The 21,602-nt window shown below is 46.5% G+C and overlaps 1 protein-coding gene across 2 annotated transcripts in view; it reads right to left on the bottom strand.

Annotated features, from left to right (window-relative positions):
• The window catches only part of CECR2 (CECR2 histone acetyl-lysine reader), a 113,446-nt gene extending 97,542 nt beyond the window's left edge, over positions 1–15,904 (bottom strand). For both annotated transcript variants that reach the window (XM_055396499.2, XM_055396501.2), the window contains exon 1: positions 15,643–15,904. In XM_055396499.2, coding sequence (XP_055252474.2) covers positions 15,643–15,768 — 126 coding nt within the window. In that variant the 5' untranslated portion in view covers positions 15,769–15,904. The remainder of the gene's footprint in view (positions 1–15,642) is intronic.
• Positions 15,905–21,602: the final 5,698 nt, after the last annotated feature.

Raw genomic sequence — 21,602 nt, 5'->3', positions numbered from 1 at the left:
TTCTTAAATGTGAATATGCTGATGCGGTCATGTGGGAGAGGGTCCCTATTCTTAGGAAGCACATGGCAAAGTATTTCAGGAGAAAAGTATCACATTGCCAGCTTACTTTCTAATGGTTCATCAAAAAAGAAAACATAAACTAGAATGTTAACAACTGGTGAATCTAAACTAAAGGTATGCAAGGCTCACCTATATTTGTCTTTGAACTTCACTGTAGGTTTGAAACATTTTTAAGTGTAACGAAAAAAGATCTGAAGCTTTACAATTTTTTTTATCATTTACGAATCATTTTACTTTGTGAAAATTAGTATATCAATGTTTATCCACTTTAGATGAAATTTCCAAGAAAAAAATTTATAAACTCAGATACTAGAAACAGTTTTGAATCAAACACTTTTAAATCTATGAGTGAAAACTATAAACACCAGTCTTCCCATGGTAGCTCAGTGGAGAGGAATCTGCCTGCCAATGCAGGGGACACAGGTTCCATCCTTGGTCTGGGAAGATCCTAAATGCCTCAGAGCCTAAGCCAGCGTACGCAACTCCTAAGCCTGTACTCTAGAGCTCACAAGTCGCTACTACAGAACCTGCATGTTGCAACAACTGAAGCCCACGCGCCTAGAGCCTGTGCTGGCGGTCAGAGAAGCCACTGCAATGACAAGACCATGCACTTAAACGAAGAGCAAAAGCAAGAAAGACCCAGAGAGTCTAAAATAAATACAATTTAAATAAAATTATTTCTTAAAAAATTATGAATACTAACTTTTAAGTGTGAAAAGAATGATACAATTTGAAAATAACAATTTGGCAACTATTATGTCATGATTGACTCAGGGAAAGCACCATGCAAGGATTAAAATGGGTGAAATTTTGATGGTAAATAGGATGTTTACACAGCATCTCCCAACCAGGTATGTCTCCAATTATACGGGAAAAACAGTAAATTAACAGCGGAGACAGCTGGCAGACACCATCTCAAACCAAGCAATGAAAGTTAATAATAACTGTCGCCATCGGACTAAGTGACATCACGTGACTCTTGATCTGCTGCCCTAAGGACACATCACTCCTTTAGCACTCCTGCCAAAACACAGGACCTCAAACTCATCAAGAGAGTTGCATACAACAAGCCCATATTGAGGGACAGTCTCAATTTCAAATGGTCAAGGTTATGAAAGACAAAGTGAGAAATTACTCCAGGCTAAGAGGGCTGAAAGAGATCCAATAGCAAAATGCGACCCATGATCCTACATTAAAAACCCAAGCCACCAAAATAGTTTCTAAAATAATACTGAATTTAAAATCATAAAAATCTACAAATTACACATTAATATCTATCTAAAGATCTTCAGTTCAGTTCAGTTCAGTTCGGTCGCTCAGTCGTGTCCGACTCTCCGCGACCCCATGAATCACAGCACGCCAGGCCTCCCTATCCATCACCAACTCCCGGAGTACACTCAAACTCATGTCCACAGAGTCAGTGATGCCATCCAGCCATCTCATTCTCTGTCGTCCCCTTCTCCTCCCGCCCCCAACCTTTCCCAGCATCAGAGTCTTTTCCAGTGAGTCAACTCGTCGCATGAGGTGGCCAAAGTATTGCAGTTTCAGCTTTAGCATCAGTCCCTCCAATGAACATGCAGGATTGATCTCCTCTAGAATGGACTGGTTGGATCTCCTTGCAGTATAAGGGACTCTCAAGAGTCTTCTCCAGCACCACAGTTCAAAAGCATCGATTCTTCGGCGATCAGCCTTCTTCACAGTCCAACTCTCACATCCATACATGACCACGGGAAAAACCATTGCCTTGACTAGACGGACCTTGGTTGGCAAAGTAATGTCTCTGCTTTTTAATATACTATCAAGGTTGGTCATAACTTTCCTTCAGTGTTAATTTCCTGATTCTGACAACTGTACTATGGCTATGTAAGAAAATGTGTGTTTTTAAGGCACAGTAATAGAGTGTATAGTGTTAGTCACTCAGTTGTGTCTGACTCTGTGCAACCCCATGGGCTATAGCCCACTAGGCCCTTCCGTCCATGGGATTCTCCAGGCAAGAATACTGGAGTGGGTTGCCATCCCCTTCTTCAGGGGATCTTCCTGACCCAGGGATAGAACCTGGGTCTCCTGCATTGCAGGCCGACTGTTTACCATCTGAGCTACAGGGAATTCCTTTTAAAGGCATAAAAACACTAAAACGTTTAGAAGTGAGGGGTATCGTGTCTGCAGCTTACTCTCAGGGAACAGACAGGTAGTTCCTAGAGGCAGAGGTGGTGTGATGGGTAAATGGGTCAGCAGGTACAAATCTCCATTCATAAGATAAGTAAGTCCTGGGGGTGTGATGTACAACATGGTGACCATAGTCAATAATACTGTGTTGTATTGATGTGTATGTGAAAACTGCTTAAGAGAACAGATCTTAAAAAGTTCTCGTTGCAAGAAAAAAAAATGTGTAACTATACGTGGTAGTGAATGTTAGCTAGACTTGATGCAGCGATCAGCCCTTAAAATATACAAATATGGAATCATTATGCTGTTCACTTGAAACTAACATAATGTTATATGTCAACTGCATTTCAATTTTAAAAAGTATAGATAAGCTGACACATGAGAAACACTAAGCAATGCCTGGAGCACCCACAGTGGGCACCAAATTCATGTTAGCTTTTGTCATGAAATATAAGATTAAAAATTGACTATGAAGTTCAAGACGAGACTTCAAACGTAGACAGTAATAAGAGAAGTCTACTGGGAAACAGATGGGGAAACATGGAAACAGTGTCAGACTTTATTTTTTGGGCTCCAAAATCACCGCAGAGGCTGACTGCAGCCATGAAATTAAAAGACGCTTACTCCTTGGAAGGAAAGTTATGACCAACCTAGATAGCATATTAAAAAGCAGAGACATTACTTTGCCAACAAAGGTCCGTCTAGTCAATAGATAAGCAAGAGTAAATCTAAAATTCTAATGATAAAAAGGGTACATTTCTGGGCCCAGATTTTCATTTTCAATATCCTAAACAGGAAGCTAAAACAAGGAGCAACTGGCAATCCTAGGAGTGGGGTCAATACCACCCCACCTCTCAACAATCAGAAGGGGAAGAAGAGTGAAGAGGACTGCCAGCACAAAACAATGAGGAAAATTTGGAAACTGACTCTTAAAAAGCAGGGGAAGGGTTATCCTACAACACACCTCTTCAGTAAGGCACGAATATGTTAACATGAGAGGAATTGAGGATTCTACTTATATTGCATATTATTCATGAAAAATTTTTTTAAACATTCATTCTTTTCCACCATTCTCTTAAGCCTCCTAGAGAGCTCTTTTCCTCTCTCATTCCAAGAGAATAGTTATAGCCGCTCCCTCTTCCTCTCTCCAATAGCCTTCTCTAATGTCATCTCTTGCTTTTGCTGTTGTTCAGTGGCTGCTAAGTCTTGTCCAACTCTGCAACCTCATGGGCTGCAACATGCCAGGCTCCCTCCTCTGTTCTCCACTATCTCTAAGAGTTTGCTCAAATTCATGTCCATTGAGTCAGTGATGCTATCTCTAGCTTCTTCAAATCACCAACCCAATGGCTGTTTTCAACTGTAATTGTAATTTTCTTGTACTTCCCTGAAACACTCAGCAATGCAGACCCTAGAACTGTGCAACAATCCTGTAACCACGCACAGGCAGCTGCCTGAGCACCTAAGGACATCGGCACTGAGCGGCACACCTGACCCGATCCTCCAAACCCCACGTTCTAGGACAAACCACACTGCTTTTTAGTGCAGCGTCCCATCACTTGCTGCCCCAAACATCCTTACCCCATACCACCTTCCTTTCCTGATGCACCCAACGCTATCATCTAGCCCCACTCAAAGCCAGTGACAAAGGTCTCTCCTGTCACCGCTACCTGCAGCATTTTACATCCACTCCACTCCTAGATATCAAAACACGTAGTACTCAGGACATTCTCTGTCTAAAACTTTAAGATCATTCTTGTCTAAAACTTCAGTGCCTGAATAAAAAAGATCCACCCAAGTGGGTCTGGCATTCCAGGCCTGCTGCAGCATCCTGCCTCCATTTTTCAGTAGCCCTCCACAGAAGAGAACTCTGATCTCCTTGCTCTCACTTCCTCACTGTGACCCCCTCCCAGCCCCGCCTTCTCCAGGAAGCACTTCACTCATGACCCCAGAGGCCTTTGAACTCCTGCAGCCATGGCTGCCACCCAGCCAGCCACCCTTTCCTCCCCCACAACTACTCCAATTCCCTGGGGCAGCAGAAGAACCGCACCCAGTCCCTTAGCTCTGCAATCATTCTGGGGCAGTTAGTATTAATAACAGTGACAACAGAGAAAGGAGACTGCCTGGGATTTCAGATTCCACTTTTCTTTGTAATTTCACTACTACTTTAGAGCAACTCTAAAGTACAGTTATGTATAATGAAGAGAGGTACTCAATCAAAATCTAGCTATATGGACACAGGTATTCTCAACACTGTTAGAACATTCCCCTCCCAATCCCCAACATCCAGTAAGGAAAGCTGGGATGCCTGCTTCAACAGCACAATGGAAAATAGCAGAGAAAAGGCCTTTCAGAAACAATGTGTGGGATACTAACCCAAATCAATACCAGCCTAAGAGTGAAAAAAAATCAAATCCCTTAATCATGACACAAGTGAAGTTTCTCAGAGTCACCTTTCCCCTATCTAAGTGTCCCCTAGACAAAGAACTGATTATAAAAACTGTCTCCCACACCTAGAAGACTCTGCAAACACAACCTTTCAGGGAAATAAGAGACACAATCGGGATGGGGGAAAAAAGATTTGCTAAAGTAGATTTGCTAATTTAACACGTTTTCTGTCACACAAATCAACTGTCCTCAGTACATTGTTGTTGAAACAATGACCACTCAGGGAGCAGTGTTCATCAAAAACAACTGGCCTGTAGAAAAACACTCTCCCCTCCACCAAACTGCTCACAGCACTCAGCTGTAAGAACTTACCCCATTCTTCAGTTCAGTTCAGTTCAGTTCAGTTCAGTCGCTCAGTCGTGTCCGACTCTCCGCGACCCCATGAATCACAGCACGCCAGGCCTCCCTGTCCATCACCAACTCCCGGAGTTCACTCAAACTCATGTCCACAGAATCGGTGATGCCATCCAGCCATCTCATTCTCCGTCGTCCCCTTCTCCTCCCGCCCCCAACCTTTCCCAGCATCAGAGTCTTTTCCAGTGAGTCAACTCGTCTCATGAGGTGGCCAAAGTATTGGAGTTTCAGCTTTAGCATCAGTCCCTCCAATGAACATCCAGGATTGATCTCCTTTAGAATGGACTGGTTGGATCTCCTTGCAGTATAAGGGACTCTCAAGAGTCTTCTCCAACACCACAGTTCAAAAGCATCGATTCTTCGGCGATCAGCTTTCTTCACAGTCCAACTCTCACATCCATACATGACCACGGGAAAAACCATTGCCTTGACTAGACGGACCTTGGTCGGCAAAGTAATGTCTCTGCTTTTTAATATACTATCAAGGTTGGTCATAACTTTCCTTCCAAGGAGCAAGCGTCTTTTAATTTCATGGCTGCAATCAGCATCTGCAGTGATTTTGGAGCCCAAAAAAACAAAGTCTGACACTGTTTCCACTGTTTTTCCATCTATTTCCCATGAAGTGATGGGACCAGATGCCATGATCTTTGTTTTCTGAATGTTGAGCTTCAAGCCAACCTTTTCACTCTCCTCTTTCACTTTCATCAAGAGGCTTTTGAGTTCCTCTTACCCCATTCTTAGCAATTATTAATGGGAGGTGATTTGAAGGTTCAACATTAAAAAGATAATAAACAGTTTAGAATAACCGTGGCCCCATCAGTGCCTGTTTGCACTTACTTGAGGGTCAGGGGGAGCACAGTAGGAGCAGAGTCTGTGGTGATGTTCAGTCCCTGGGCCAAACGCCTCGGAAGAAAGCCCAAGCAGCGGTTGTTGACGTGTGGTAAGTCTGCGGCCCCATGGGCTGTATGCAGCATGCCACAGTCCTCTGTCCTTCACCATCTCCAGGAGTTTGCTCAAACTCAAGAGACTGGGCCAGGCCAAAGCTGAAGTGACTGTGACCGGTGAGACGCACAGGACAGGACATATGTCCAGTGCCCATCTTCCAGGCCACACAAGGTCAGGGTGCCAAACGCTGCCTTCGGAACGTTTCTACATAAACCGCATGCGCTGGGTGTGTGGATGATCCACATCACCGAGTCATGGCCGGAAGGGCCCGACTCCAAACCCGGAGGCCCGCAGTGTGTGACGGCTCAGACTGCCACCACGCAACCTCTCCTGCCAACTAAAATGATACCCAGTGTGAACCCACTACGCCCGCGGAGCCGCTAGAGCCGAGGCCGCACAGGAAGGCCCAGGTTCTGCCTAAATTACACACCTCGTACTGCCTGAGGAGCTCAGTCCCCGCACGCGCGCGGGCGCACACACGCACACACACACACGCACTGTCCGCACGCGGGCACGCGCACGCACACTCACCATGCCCTGCTTCAGTCCCGAGAGAGGGCCCCCTTCAGGTATACACGGCGTCGCGGCTCCCTCTCCACAGCCCCTCAACCTGTCCTCTTCCCCTAAATGATTTTGGGTGGGGCAGGTGTGTAAGGGTGTGTGTGTGTAGAGGTGTGTTTGTGTGAGTCACTCAGTCGTGTCCGACTCTTTGCGACCCCATGGACTGAAACCTGACAGGCTCCCCTGTCCATGAAATTCTCCAGGCCAGAATACTGGAGTGGGTAACCGTTCCTTTTTCCAGGGGATCGAACGCGGGTCTCCTACATTGCAGGTGCATTCTTTACCAACTACCAAGGAAGCCCTAAGAAAAGAATTAAAAAAGGATCTGTTTCCCAGCTAGAAACAGAATAGAAAGTGAAAGACTAGAGATCTCGTCAAGAAAATTAGAGATGCCAAGGGAACATTTCATGCAAAGATGGGCTCAATAAAGGACAGAAATGGTCTGGACCTAACAGAAGCAGAAGATATTAAGAGGTGGCAAGAATATACAGAAAAACTATACAAAAAAGATCTTCATGACCCAGATAATCACGATGGTGTGATCACTCACCTAGAGCCAGACATCCTGGAATGTGAACTCAAGTGAGCCTTAGGAAGCATCACTATGAACAAAGCTAGTGGAGGTGATGGAATTCCAGTTGAGCTATTTCAAATCCTAAAAGATGATGCTGTGAAAATGCTGCACTCAATATGCCAGCAAATTTGGAAAACTCAGCAGTGGCCACAAGACTGGAAAAGGTCAGTTTTCTTTCCAATCCCAAAGAAACACAATGCCAAAGATTGCTCAAACTACCGCACAATTACACGCATCTCAAAAGCTAGCAAAGTAGTGCTCAAAATATTCCATGCCAGGCTTCAGCAGTCCATGAACTTCAGATGTTCAAGCTGGATTTAGAAAAGGCAGAGGAACCAGAGATCAAATTGCCAACATCCACTGGATCACTGAGAAAGCAAGAGACTTCCAGAGAAACATGTACTTCTGTTTTATTGACTAAGCCAAAGCCTTTGACTGTATGGACCACAGCAAACTGGAAAATTCTTAAAGAGATGGGAATACCAGACCACCTGACCAGCCTCCTGAGAAATCTGTATGCAGGTCAAGAAGCAACAGTCAGAACTGGACATGGAACAACAGACTGGTTCCAAATTGGGAAAGGAGTACATCAAGGCTGTATATTGTCACCCTACTTATTTAATTTATATGCAGAGTACATCGTGAGAAATGCTGGACTGGAAGAAGCACAAGCTGTAATCAAGATTGCCAGGAGAAATATCAATAACTTCAGATATGCAGATGACACCACCCTTATGGCAGTAACTGAAGAACTAAAGAGCCTCTTGATGAAAGTGAAACAGTGAAAAAGTTGGCTTAAAACTCAACATTCAGAAAACTAAGATCATGGCATCTGGTCTCATCACTTTATGGCAAATAGATGAAGAAACAATCGAAACAGTGACAGACTATTTGGCGGGGGGGCGGGTTCCAAAATCACTGCAGATGGTGACTGCTGCCATGAAATTAAAAGACGTTTGCTCCTTGGAAGAAAAGTTATGACCAACCTAGACAGCAAATTAAAAAGCACAGACATTACTTTGCCAACCAAGGTCCGTCTAGTCAAAACTTTGGTTTTTCCAGTAGTCATGTATGGTTGTGAGAGTTAGGCTATAAAGAAAGCTGAGTGCCGAAGACTGGATGCTTTTGAACTGCAGTGTTGGAGAAGACTCTTGAGAGTCCCTGGGACTGCAAGGAGAAGGAAATCAGTCCTGAATATTCATTGGAAGGACTGATGCTGAAGCTGAAACTCCAATACTTTGGCCACCTGATGCAAAGAGTTGTCTCATTTGGAAAGACCCTGATGCTGGGAATGATTGAAGGTGGGAGGAGAAGGGGACGACAGAGGATGAGATGGTTGGATGGCATCACCAACTCGATGGACATGAGTCTGAGTAAACTCCGGGAGTTGGTGATGGACAGGGAGGCTTGGCGTATTGCAGTCCATGGGGTTGCAGAGAGTCAGACATGACCTGAGTGACTGAACGGAACTGTTTCCCAGTGAACTGAACTGTTTTTCCGGGCTGATGAGAGCAAACTCGGCATAAATAAATCCCTTCAACCCTACACAAAAAAACATTACATCCAGAACGGGACTCCCTATGGGGAGGAGTCCCCCCCCACCTCAAGGCCCAGTGTTCTTGGGGGACAGGAGGCACCACCGCCACACACACGGCAGTGGTCACCACTGAATACCCTGGTGCGACAAGGCTGGAAGAATCCTGAGCTCAGTACCACCATCTGAAGACTCCTGTCTAAATCAAAGAAAGAATTCCAGAGTTTTCCAGAATAAACAAGTATTTGCTAGAGGCTCCTGTAGAGAAGACAATATAAAAGCCTTTAAGGAACAGAGTCCCCTGAGACAGGACAATATAGGAAGGGGGCACAGCAGCCTGGAAAGCTTCACCATCAAATCAGGACAGCCCCAGGCCAGAGACCTTAACCCGCCTCCATTCAAAGTTCTCCGTGTTGGATACTCCGTGTTGGACACTCAGTTTAAGTGAATAAACAGAAGTGAAGGGGAAAAAACACAATTTAGGACCTTCATCTTTCTGAGTTTCTCATAATCTCAAAATACAAAATCTTAGTTTGAAAGGACCTTGAAGACAGTGAAAACATCAATTAAGCTACCTTCAATGTAGTGTATTTGCAGACAGGATTTCCACAGAAAGACAAATTCATATAATCTACAAAGACATGAAGTGTGGATTTGCTGCTTTAGTTTAGTACAGAATTAATTTCTAAGATAGGGACCCCAACACAGCGTATAAAAAAAGAAAGTGAAATCGTTAGTCATTCGACTCTTTTTTTGGTGACCCCATGGACTGTAACCTGCCATATTCCCCTGTCCATAGGACTTTCCAGGCAAGAATACTGGAGTGGGTTGTCATTCCCTTCTACAAGGGATCTTCCCAACCCAGAAATCCAACCCGGGTCCTCTGGCATTACAGGCAGATTCTTGTCTGAGCCACCTGGCCCTAACCAATGAGCTCAGGAAAACTTTCTGGATCAGTTATCTGTGCCGTGCATGCTGAGAAACATCTCAAGGGAATCGCAGCACTCTGGCCAGAGGAACATCCTAGAAATCACCTAGTCCACAACTGTCTTTTTATAGATAGGGCATCTGAAACCAAATGATCTGCCTAAAATCGGAGCACCAGGTAATGACAGAGGTGGGTCCACAGTCCAGGTTTCTGGCTCTCTGCATGATTCCTTTGACAAGTACCTTCAATCCCATCAACTATATCTAAGGCCATCTAGTTAGAAACTGTGCCTTCTGTCCCCCTGGACTCTGTCCACACCCACTTTTTATCTAAACCACCGTGTGCACTGGCAGTTTCCCAGCAATGCCAGAGCTCCTCATTCTTACCCCCAACACAACACACCACAAGAAGCCAGCCCCTTAAAAAAAACAAACTAGAATTCAGCCCTCAGCCTCTCCTGATCAAAGGGCAGACGGTCGGTTGTACCAAATGCTGCCATGTTGCCAAGTCGTATTTTGGGCTTCCTCACCATGTTCCAGAAAATTAAGCAAGACCGAACTGAACTTCCGTGGTAAACCAAGCACATGCTAACGTGAGTTGTCCTTCAGAGATGAGAGGTTACTGCCCTTTCCACAACTGAACAATCTCTAACTACCCTTTTGAAGCTTCTCGAACAGGCAAATGAAGATGAAGACAACAACTTCCCCTTTAAGACACTGGTCTAAGCAGAATGGGATCCAGGGTTCACCTTGGGGGAGTTACACTCTGAGGGAGCAAGTCCCCCTTTCAGGTTTCAAGATCTACCCTATTATTCACATCCTGTTCTTGGGCTTTCCTCCTCAGAGAAGGAGCATATCCTGAGTCTTCAGAAGACACTGATTATCTGGTATTTTCCGTTCAATAGATGATTGTAACTAACTACTAATTTTTGCACCATGCAGCATGTGGGTTCCCTGGCCAGGAATCTAACCCTTACACCCTGCAGTGAAGCGCAAAGTCTTAACCACTGGACTGCCAGGGAAGTCCCACAAACTACCAGTTTTTAAATAATTTTAAGTCCCCTATTTCCTTCAGTCCTGCTCAAATGCCATCTTCTCAACAAGGCCACCCACACATTTGCAATCCCATACACTGTAGCCTGACAGACTCCTCTGTCCATGGGATTTCCCAGGCAAGAATACTGGAGTGGGTAGCCATTCCCTTCTCCAGGGGATCTTCCGACCATTTCAGGGGCTCAAACTCAAGTCTCCTGCACTGCAGGCAGATTCTTTACTGTCTGAGCCACCAGAGAAATCCCTCCCACACCTAATCACCCTATTTAAATTGTAACAACCCACCCCTTCAACTTGGCCCTCTCTGTGCCAATTTATTATTATCTGTCTCCTTCCACTAAAGGAGGAGTGTTTGTGTTATGTTCACATCTGTATCTCCAGCACTTAATATACTGCATCTAGCACACAGTGGATGTTCAATAAGTATTTGCTGAAAGAACCAAATGAAATCATGAACTTCTCCCTCTGTATTTGGCAGAATACAGATCCTTTAAATCTGTATTTTAAGATCCTTTAAAAGGATCTTTTGTACCCCACATTATTAAGAACTGAAGAACTCTAGATCTGCACTGTGAAATCTTGACCATTACTTCTAGGTCCAGCCTTTCATTTTATAAATAATGAAAACTAAAGTAGAAGCTGTGTGATGTAGCAGCACCAGCAAAGAATTTGGTATCAAAGAACCAGAGATCCCGGTGAGAGTCTATGCAAGAAACTTAGCCTGTCTGCAAAACTGCTAATTCCCAGTGATGATTAATGATGATGATGGATAAAATGAGAAAACATTTGGAAAATGTACAAAGTGCTATCTATACAAGTGTCTTTCACCATTAGGCTATTTGACCTGCCAAAGGTCACAGAGGCAGTAGTAGCAAAACAAGCATAAGAATTCAAGTTTTCTAACTCCTGATCCAGGGCATTTCATGTCATGAAACTAGCCTCTGGTTCCCTTACTCAAGGCCAACTTAAATCTTTCATCTAGTTCAAGGCCTTTTAACCTTTGGTTGGGATCGCTTTCAAAATTTGATGAAAGTGACAGCAAAGTACATACATGTACAGCAACACAAAATCTCCTATAACCCATCCTTGGGCCCCAGGCCCAGAGAACTAAGACTGATGTACCAATAAGTTACTCTCAGCAAGTTTTTTATCACCTATTTTCATAATTATGAATAATATTTATGAATAAACATAATCAGTTCAGTTGCTCAGTTGTGTCCGACTCTGCGACCCCATGAATCACAGCACGCCAGGCCTCCCTGTCCATCACCAACTCCTGGAGTTCACTCAAATTCATGTCCATCGAGTCGGTGATGCCATCCAGCCATCTCATCCTCTGTTGTCCCCTTCTCCTCCTGCCCCTAATCCCTCCCAGCATCAGTCTTTTCCAATGAGTCAACTCGTCGCATGAGGTAGCCAAAGTATTGGAGTTTCAGCTTCAGCATCAGTCCTTCCAATGAACACCCAGGATTGATCTCCTCTAGGATGGACTGGTTGGATCTCCTTTCAGTCCAAGGGACTCTCAAGCGTCTTCTCCAACACCACAGTTCAAAAGCATCAATTCTTCGGCGATCAGCTTTCTTCACAGTCCAACTCTCACATCCATACATGACCACTAGAAAAACCATAGCCTTGACTAGACAGACCTTTGTTGGCAAAGTGATGTCTCTGCTTTTTATATGCTATCTAGGTTGGTCATAACTTTCCTTCCAAGGAGTAAGCATCTTTTAATTTCATGGCTGCAATCACCAGCTGCAGTGATTTTGAAGCCCAAAAAAATAAAGTCTGACACTGTTTCCACTGTTTCCCCATCTATTTCCCATGAAGTGATGGGACCAGATGCCATGATCTTAGTTTTCTGAATGTTGAGCTTTAAGCCAACTTTTGCACTCTCCTCTTTCACTTTCATCAAGAGGCTTTTTAGTTCCTCTTCAGTTTCTGCCATAAGGGTGGTGTCATCTGCATCTGCATATCTAAGGTTATTGATAATGCTTAATAATTCATGCCTATGGATTCAACCCAAAGGACTGGTTCTCAAAGCAGGAAGCTCGGGGGAAAAAAAGTACACAGGACTTTTAATAATAAAAATCAGATTATTTTGATCATGCTACCACTGTAGGAACCAGACACCACTGTAGGAACCAGATACTACATGACCATTTTCAAATAATCACATATAGGCCCCATGGTTTCTTCTCTAGAGAAAATATACCCAAAATGTTTATAATGGAATTTCTCCCTGCAACCCTATACCCATCACAATTAACTCCAGACAAGATTACTGAAGATGGTCTATCCTCCCTTAACTGCAATCTATTTAAGTATGATGCCATTCACTATAAAGAGCACTTGTTAGGGGAAAACAGAAAATCAGTACTAAATCTTCCGGAAGGTCAATTCACCATTCCTCATTCTCTAATCAGGACAAAACATAACCAGCCTAATCCACTGGAATGTTAAACAATCATAGAAAACTTGATATAAATGAAGTGGTTCCAAATTTCATAATCCTGAGGCAAAGGAGGTGCCATGAGCTTCTTTGGTAATCCATCCAGCTAAGCAGCTAGTAACAGATGTTTCATAATACCAACCACTGAATTCAGTATCATTAATCTACAGTTGTTCACCTACACACAGCTCAGTCTCCTCATCTGGAAAATTAAGACGGGCCACAAATATGCTGTGAACGTGTTTGGGAATTTCTAAGTAATAGTTTTTATCCCTGAGTGGTGGGATTATGCGTGATTTAATTCTCTTACCTAAATTTTGCTATAATTTTCAAGTTTTATATTGTGATTATGCACTGCTTTTTAAAACCACAAATTTTGAACTTAAAGTATGTTTACACATTTGCAGATTTTTGATCTGATGACTGCAGAACCCCTGTCTGGGGGGTGGCAACACAGATGTCCCTAAACATAACCCCAAAAACAAGAATCCAGTATACTGACTCTTCTAATTAAATCCTGTACATTCAAGGCTAATTAACAGAGGGAAAAGGTTTTCTTACATGCAAAAATAAAAATATCCATGCTTTGGGGACCAGTTAAATGGGAGGTCTTGACCTCTTACAGAATTGCAGCATGAATGCTCCCACCTTGTCAGCTATCTAAGAGATTGCCTTGTTTTAGATAAATAGAAGCCAAGTCCTTGAAGATTCTGCTTCCTAAATTTTCTTCAAATCCATGGGTTCAGTTTGGTTGTCAAGGGTAAGATGAGTACTTTCCCACAGCTGAAAACTAGTTTCCTAAAAAAGCTGATATCCAACTTCTACCACTTGGTATTATTCATTTTTGTCTTTTCAAGTTATAGTAAATTAAGATTATAGGGTCTTTCCAGCTGCCCTAACAGGTACGACTCAGTATTAGTACTGTTTTTTGTCTGTTTTTAAGAAGATTCTTCTGGTGCATCATAAACTGTAATCAAGTGATTCTTCTTCAACCTTTCAGAACAGTAAATTATTAATTTAAAAAAAAAATCACCTAACCAACGTAAATTTATTTACTTCTTAGAGAATCAAAACTGATCATGTTCTCAGTAAGTTCTGCACTCTCAGAATCAAATTTGCTAGAAACCTAAATATTACTTTGAAAATTTTAATTTCTGATAATTAGTGAAAACTTTAACCTGTATTCACGAAATTCATCAAAACACATTCATGTGAAAAAGATTACAGAAGAATTGCAGGAGTAAGTCACCTATTAGTTAGCCACCGACTGAACATCTCCAAATTATAGAGATACGGATGATTACCATAGTATGTACAAGTTGAATTCCAAATATTCATTCGTATATACCTCAAATAGCATACTCTTTAACTACAACCACCAAAAAAGTGTCACTTCCAAGAAATACTGGGATCCGAAGAGAAAACACTCATATCAAGTGGCCCTGATTATTCACCTGTAGCAACGATTTTTCACTTCTGTTATACATACAAATTGGACCTCTCAGATCAGGTTACATTTCCTTTAGGAATTAAAGCAGCTAATACGTAGAAACCACAGATTTATTTCTTAGAACATAAGGCGTTATTTACAAATTACTCTAGATTTCTGTAACAATTTAGGACAAAATTAGTTACCTCTTTTTTTCCCCCAACCAACCAAATCGGAATATTTGGATTTTTGAAAGATGAAGTTTTCTCCACAGTGTTTTTAGACGGGGTTCGTGAACTCTAACCTGTAATTCAGCACCGCCTCAGTTTTATCACATTTCAGGGAGAAAATGGGGCAGGGGCAAGTTTAGCGGCACCACGACGGCATTGTCACCACAACACCTCCCACCACAGCCACCATTTTGAGCAGCAGAATTAAAGTGCTGAGGATTTTGACCAACTAAAAGGAAACACGGGGTCTTCGGGACAGTTGTGGAGCAAGTCCGGACGCTCAGCATTCCCGAATCTGCCGTTTCTCCCCCTCCGTCCGCGGGGACCGCCGGCCCACTCACATTTTTAGAAAAAGCCGTGCTCGTCCGAGTCACGTCCCAACTTTGAAAACGGCGTGCGGCGCCGGGCCCCCGCACCCGAGGCCGCCGCATTGTCGTCGTCGCCGCCGCCGCCGCCCGCCCGCCCGCCGGCCCGCACGCTCCCGGCTGCCGCCGGGCGCGCCTCCCTCGGGCGGCGGACCCACGGCCCCCGCTCGCCGGCCCGGCCGCGCCGGTCTCGCACCTTTGTCCGGGGCCGCGGCACCGGCCGGCCGCGCGCTCGGCCCCAGGCGGCCGGGGGAGGGGTCGGGGCGCCGGCCGGGGGCGCCCGCCCGCCAGCCCGCCCGGCCCCACAAAGCCCGCCGCCCGCTACCCTGACCGCCCGGCCCCGCGCTGCGCCCGCCGGGACGCCGCCCGGAGTAACGGCCCAACTTTCCCCACCGCCAGGGTCCCCTCAGCCCGGACCGCGACCCCCGCCCGCCCACCCGGGCCGGCCGGGAGCGCTCCTCGCGCTCAGCCCCCCACTCAGCCCCTCAGAGTCAGCCGCTCGGAGGTCCCCGCGCGCCGCCGCCCCGACCCCCCACCCCGGCCCGCGCACCTCGATCTCGAAGTCCGGCAGGCGGAACGCCGTGCGGAAGAGCGAGCAGAAGTGCGCGATGGCCGGCACTTCCCACCACGAGCGCAGCTCGCCCAGCCCGGCCGCGCCGCCCTCCTCGGGGCGCATCTCCGGCCGCGCCGCCGCCTCCGCGCCCGCCGCCCGCCCGCTCCCGGAGCCGCTCCGGCCGAGCTACCGCGGCGGCTGCCCGGGGCCCATCGCGCCGCGGCCCGGCCGCCCAGCCCGCACAATGTCGCCGCGGCTCGCGGGGAACAGATGGGCCGGGGGCGGGCGGGGGCGGGGCCTCGGCACAACAACAACCCCGCCCCCGCCCCCTCCCGCCGCCCGCGGGCCGCGCTCGGGCGGGGGAGGGGCGCCCGAGGGCCGGGGGAGGGGCTGCGGTCGGGCCCCGCCCCCCAGCCCCGCCGGGCCCCGCCCCCACGTGGCCGGGGGTCGCGCCCCTCGGAGGCCGGAGGTCTGCGCCTCGCTGGGCTGCGCCCACGTGGGTCCGGGGCGGCGGACCCTACACCCGGGCAGAGCCCGCGGCGTCCTGCCCCTCCTGGGCCGGGGGAGACCTCCCCCCCGCCGTCCGCGGGGTGCTGCGTGGGGGTCGGGGGTGGTTCCCCCTGGCCCGGGGCGGGGCGCCTGCGCTCCGGTCCCGGGCGCAGCCGCTCGGGGACCCGCGTGGGGACTTCTGAGCGCGGACGCCCGCCGGACGGGCCGGCGCAGTGGCCGCACTCAGCTGGGATGTTATGGAGTGCGCCTCCGGTTTATTCTTTCCCTCGTTTTATTCCCATCAATTTAGTAACCTGTTCTTTTATACATAAGGCAGCATTAAAAAAAAAAAATCTTAAAAGAACATGTATATTTAACTAGATCTTTCCTGGAAGAAAATACTTCATCCAACACTGCACAGTGCCCCGCCGCTCGCCCCCTGCCCCAAACTTCGGTAGTTGTGCTCGCTTATTACCTCAACTATTGAATGCTTTAAAATTCACCCGCAGATACTACCACGTGTTCATCTTTGAAAAAAAATGAGCGCCTATCTGAATGCCCCCAGCAGCAGAGGCTGCACTTAGGTGTGTAACGCGCAGCTCCAAGGCAGATGCCCGGTGACCAGGTGGGGTGTGGGAAGGGTGACACGCACCGTGGGGTTACCCACCTGACCTGAATTCGCTTTCTCTTCTGGGGACCCTCTAACCCCTGTCTGTCTGCATTTCCGCACGGGTCAGCCCGAGTTTCCGCACCTTTCCTTCTCTTTTGTGTAAGGGTTCCTGCTTCCCTTCACATTTGTTTCTAATCCATTACATCCTGCCTTTCTGCTTCCCCGCCTTTTCCCGGTTCTCCTCTGGCTCCTCATCCTGCCCTTTACCCTTTTCCATCTTACCTGTCCCTCGGTGATCTGGGCCCCAGCCTGGTAGTCACAGAGCCTAAAAAGTCACATACCAGCAGAAAGGTGACAAGTTTGGGTTACTCTGGCCTGTTTGAATGAGAGCTGCCCTCCCCACACACTGCTGGGTCCTGGAATCCAGCCACACTGCTCTTGGGTGTGGGGGGCGGGGCAGGGCTGGTGGTGGCTGAGGGGGTCACCCCTCGGTGGTGCTTGCCCTGCCCCATCCTCAGCACCCTTGCCCCCAGGCTGCCTTCTTCATCTGAGGGTCACCTCTTGGTGTCCCATTGGACAGGCACACAGCTTCAGACCTCTTCCTCTCTCCCCTCTGGCTCTGATCCACTGTAACTCTCTCCCCTACCCCACCCCACCCCACCCCCACCAGAGCAGGTCCTCCTCCTCCAGCCCAGAGGTTTTCTGTGTCTCCTCAGGTTTCCTCAAGTTCCGGCTCCATCTGGAGCGTCACATTTGTACCCACGCCTTCCTCTGCCTCAGTTGGAGTTGATACCCACGATCCTTGACTGTTGGTTCCACCTTTCCCCTGGGATTTAACTGCCTCAAATCTGTTTTCTGGGCTGGCTTCACCCTAACCTCCTGAGACCTGGATCACTGACCCTGGTGCCTCCCGGGACACCCACCTCCTTCCTTCTTCCCAGGACTCTCAGCGCTGTCTGCCCCTGCCTTTTTAAGGCTGGCCCATTTCTCACCCTACAAACACCAGTTATTTCTTATCCTGTTCCCAAAAAGCATACAGTTCTCATACTTTCTCTGACTCTCTTTTTTGCCCTCTCTGCCTCTTTTCTGTTTGTGAGCACTGTTGATCTGAGATGACCTTGGAAGTGCCAAAAGAAATTCTCTTCCAGATTTCCTACCACCTCCACTTCCATACCATCTTCTAATTAAATATCTTCCATTAAAAACACACACACAATACTTAGTTTAACTAACCTGTTTCACTTGTTTATTAATTGGCAAAAAATATTTCAATTTCTCTTTGCAAAATCTGCAGTAATCTCAGCTGTTATTGGATTACTCTAGGTTCCTGGAGGATAATCTGGGGAACTAACCAGCATTTTCTAACACCATTTCTTTGAGAAATACATTGCAAATTCTGTATGATCAGCTAAAAACAATTACTTGAACCTTGGAAGGCGCGTGACAAAAGTGTGCTTCTTTTCAGGTTTCTTCCTACTAACCAGGACTAGAATTCAAATCTTGTAACTGATCATCCAGTCAGATTACACTGCTTCTCACTTCTCCAGTTGCCCTTCCTACCCCTTTGCCTGCCCACCCTGACGTGGTTGCTCCTTGATTCAGTCCAGGAGCCCAGCTGGAGCCACAGTGAGGCAGAACCATTATCCTATCACTTTAGCTGTCTCCACATCTGAGTCCAGGCCCCTCAGGAAGTGTTGGCACATCCCTCCTCTCTCAGTAGAGAGCTACCTTCCATAGGGTACTATTCCCACGAGGGCTGTAAGTGAAGTGAAGTCGCTCAGTCATGTCCGACTCTTTGCGATCCTATGGACTGTACCAGGCTTCTCAGTCCATGGGATTTTCCAGGCAAGAGTACTGGAGTAGGTTGCCATTTATTTCTCCGGGGGATCTTCCTGACCCAGGGATCGAACCCAGGTCTCCTGCATTGCAGGCAGACGCTTTACCCTCTAAGCCACCAGGGAAGCTCAGAGGGCTGTAAATCAGGCTAGTTTTAACATTTTAGAGATGGTGGAAAGTGAGTTGTGTTAGTAGTCAGGAAAGTTGGCTGTCTCTTAGAAAAGGCTTAATCTCTTGCATGTGTATTTAATCTGTGAGGAGGGGCTTAACTAATGGTCCCTGACCCCTATAGCTTTCACCTTTAGCGTACCACCAGCTTTAATGTTCTAAAATGTAAACTCAATCATGTCATTCACCTGCTCAAAATTCTGTGTCTCTCCCTTGAGCATGAAAGTCCATTGAGTCTTAACTCAAGCCACAGTTTGGCTCCCACCTGCCTTCCCAGCCTCACCTGTGATCCCCACCCCCACCTTATCCAACCAGTGACTCCTTCCCTCCTGTCAAACTGGTTCACTCACCTCCGGATCTTCTTGCTCCTCCCTTTTGATCCTGCCCTTTCAGTTGCTTACAAAGACATCTCAACTTCTCACATCATGACCCACTCAAAACTCACCTCCTTCCTAAAGCTTTCCTGAAACACCCCTGCTTAGGAGTATTTGTCCAGGTACTCTGACTGGAGAAACTGCAGTGTGTATGACTCACTAGTCAACCACTTCCTTGGGTCATCATTCTATTATTTATTTTGAAGTGCTACTTAAATCTTTCACTGTAGTTGGGGGTGTCTTTTCTTCTCATCCAGATTAGACTTGAGTATGTGGGGGGGAATCTTTCCTAATACACAGCAATTAAATGATTGATTATTTAATGATGACATAAAACCGTAAAAAAAAAATTAGAACTTCTTAAAATGCCTGATGTTGATTTACTTACCTTTCCTTCATTCCTTCCTCTTCCTTTTAGCTTTCTCCCTCCTGGAACTCATTCAGGCAGTCTCAAAGGTCATGTCTTTCTCAGTACAGTCATATCTTCAGGGTACTGATTGACTCCAGGACCCCCAGGATAACAAAAGTCACGGGAGTCCCTTTTATAAAGTGGTATACAGTGGTCAGCCCATATCCGCAGTTACCCACATTCATGGATTCAACCAACCAAGGATGGATCTATCTTCAGCTTGGCTTTTCTCCTGAGTCCCAGGATTATTTCCCCCAAATGCCAATTGGATGTTGGAACTCACCATGTTAAAAGGAAGGTGGGAAACTAGCTCTGGATTTTTTCTTTGCAAGTCACACACCTTACTGACTTTGTATTTCCTTTAATGGAACAATCATAGTTCCAGACCACCAGGTTCACCCTCAACTCTGCTTTTGTCCTGGCGGGCTTCCCTGGTGGCTCAGAGGTTAAAGCTTCTGCCTCCAATGCGGGAGACCCGGGTTTGATCCCTGGGTCGGGAAGATCCCCTGGAGAAGGAAACGGTAACCCACTCCAGTATTCTTGCCTGGAGAATCCCATGGATGGAGAAGCCTGGTAGGCTACAGTCCACGGGGTCGCATAGAGTCGGACACGACTGAGCGACAGAACAGAACAGAACAGTTGTAACCATGGTCGTGTGGATTCTGCCTCCATGAAGTCTCTTGTATTCCCCATTCTTTCTGACACCCCCCGTCTCCACCCCAATCGAGGTGCTTTCATCTCTCTAGTTGAGAAGCTTCCTAACTGGTTCTCTTTCTTCTGGTTTATCTCCTCCTCTGTCTCTCCAGTGTGGCTGGATTAATCTTCTTAGAAGTGTGCATCAGTTCTGAGAAGGTAAATTTAATGTGCTCTTAAACCCAGTATATCCACCAGATTATTATTTCAACATGTGTTATCAGTATTAAAAATATCCATGAGACAGTCTACATGCGTTTTTCTTCATGGCAGTTCTTTGGAATCTGGTGTGCATTTTACAGTTAACCACAGGCATCTCTTTTAGGACCCACCATCTCAGTGCTGCGTGGGGCACTCGTGGGTGGTAGGTGCTGTGTTGGGCAGACAGGTCTGCAGGTACCCACATGCCCAGGACTCACCCTGAGCACTCTGACCCTCTGGACCCCGGTCTGGACCCATCCACATCCTCCTGCCTGCACCCTCCTCTAGGCAGGCGTCCCTGAACACTCTAGCCTAGTGCTGAATCTCCCAGCCAACCTCTTTTATTTATGTTTGGTTTTACCAAGAAAATCCCAGCTCTTTCCTCAGGAATAGCTCTTGGACTGTTCTCCTTGGAGCAGGCTACAAATAACTGGTCTATATGAGTGTTGATGAAATAAATGTATTTGTGTATTACTAATATCTTCACAGAAAACACTAGTTACTCTTTGAACACAGTTTTTTACGATGTAGAATTTTTTTTAATTGAGATATAGTTGGTGTGCAATATTGTATAGGTTACAAGTGTACAGCATCGTGACTCACAGTTTTTAAAAGTTATACTGCATTGATAGTTACTATAAAATAGTGGCTCTGTTCCTCCTAATGTACAATACATCCTCATAGCTTATTTATAACATTTTTAACCATGAAGAACATTGGGGAATTCCCTAGCAATCCAGAGGTTAGGACTCTGCACTTTCACTGCCAGGGACCCAGGTTCAGTTCCTGATCAGGGAACTAAGATCCCACAAGCTGCAAGTCAAAGACAAAAAAAAAAAAAGAGAGAGAGAGAAAGAAGAAAGTTGGTGATCAAAGTTTGTAGATTTTTTAAAAAATAATTTTATTTATTTGTTTTTTGCTGTGCTGGGCCTTTCTTGCTGCACCGGCTTTCTCTAGTTGCAGGGGCTACCCTCTAGTTGCAGTACAATAGCTTCTCAGTGCAGTGGCTTCTCTTGTTGCAGAACGTGGGCTCTTGGACACACGGGCTCAGTAGTTGCAGCTCCTGGGCTCTAGACCACAGACTCAGTAGTTGTGGCACCCGGACTTAGTTGCTCCGCGGTGTGTGGCACTGCAAGGAGATCCAACCAGTCAATCCTAGTGGAAATCAGTCCTGAAT

The sequence above is a fragment of the Moschus berezovskii genome, chromosome 6 (genome assembly GCF_049115385.1).
Source record: "Moschus berezovskii isolate FMDL1 chromosome 6, NW_MosBer_1.0, whole genome shotgun sequence".
NCBI lineage: Eukaryota > Metazoa > Chordata > Mammalia > Artiodactyla > Moschidae > Moschus > Moschus berezovskii.
The sequence above is the reverse complement of the archived record's forward strand: the minus strand, read 5'-3'. Positions and strand labels throughout refer to the sequence as shown.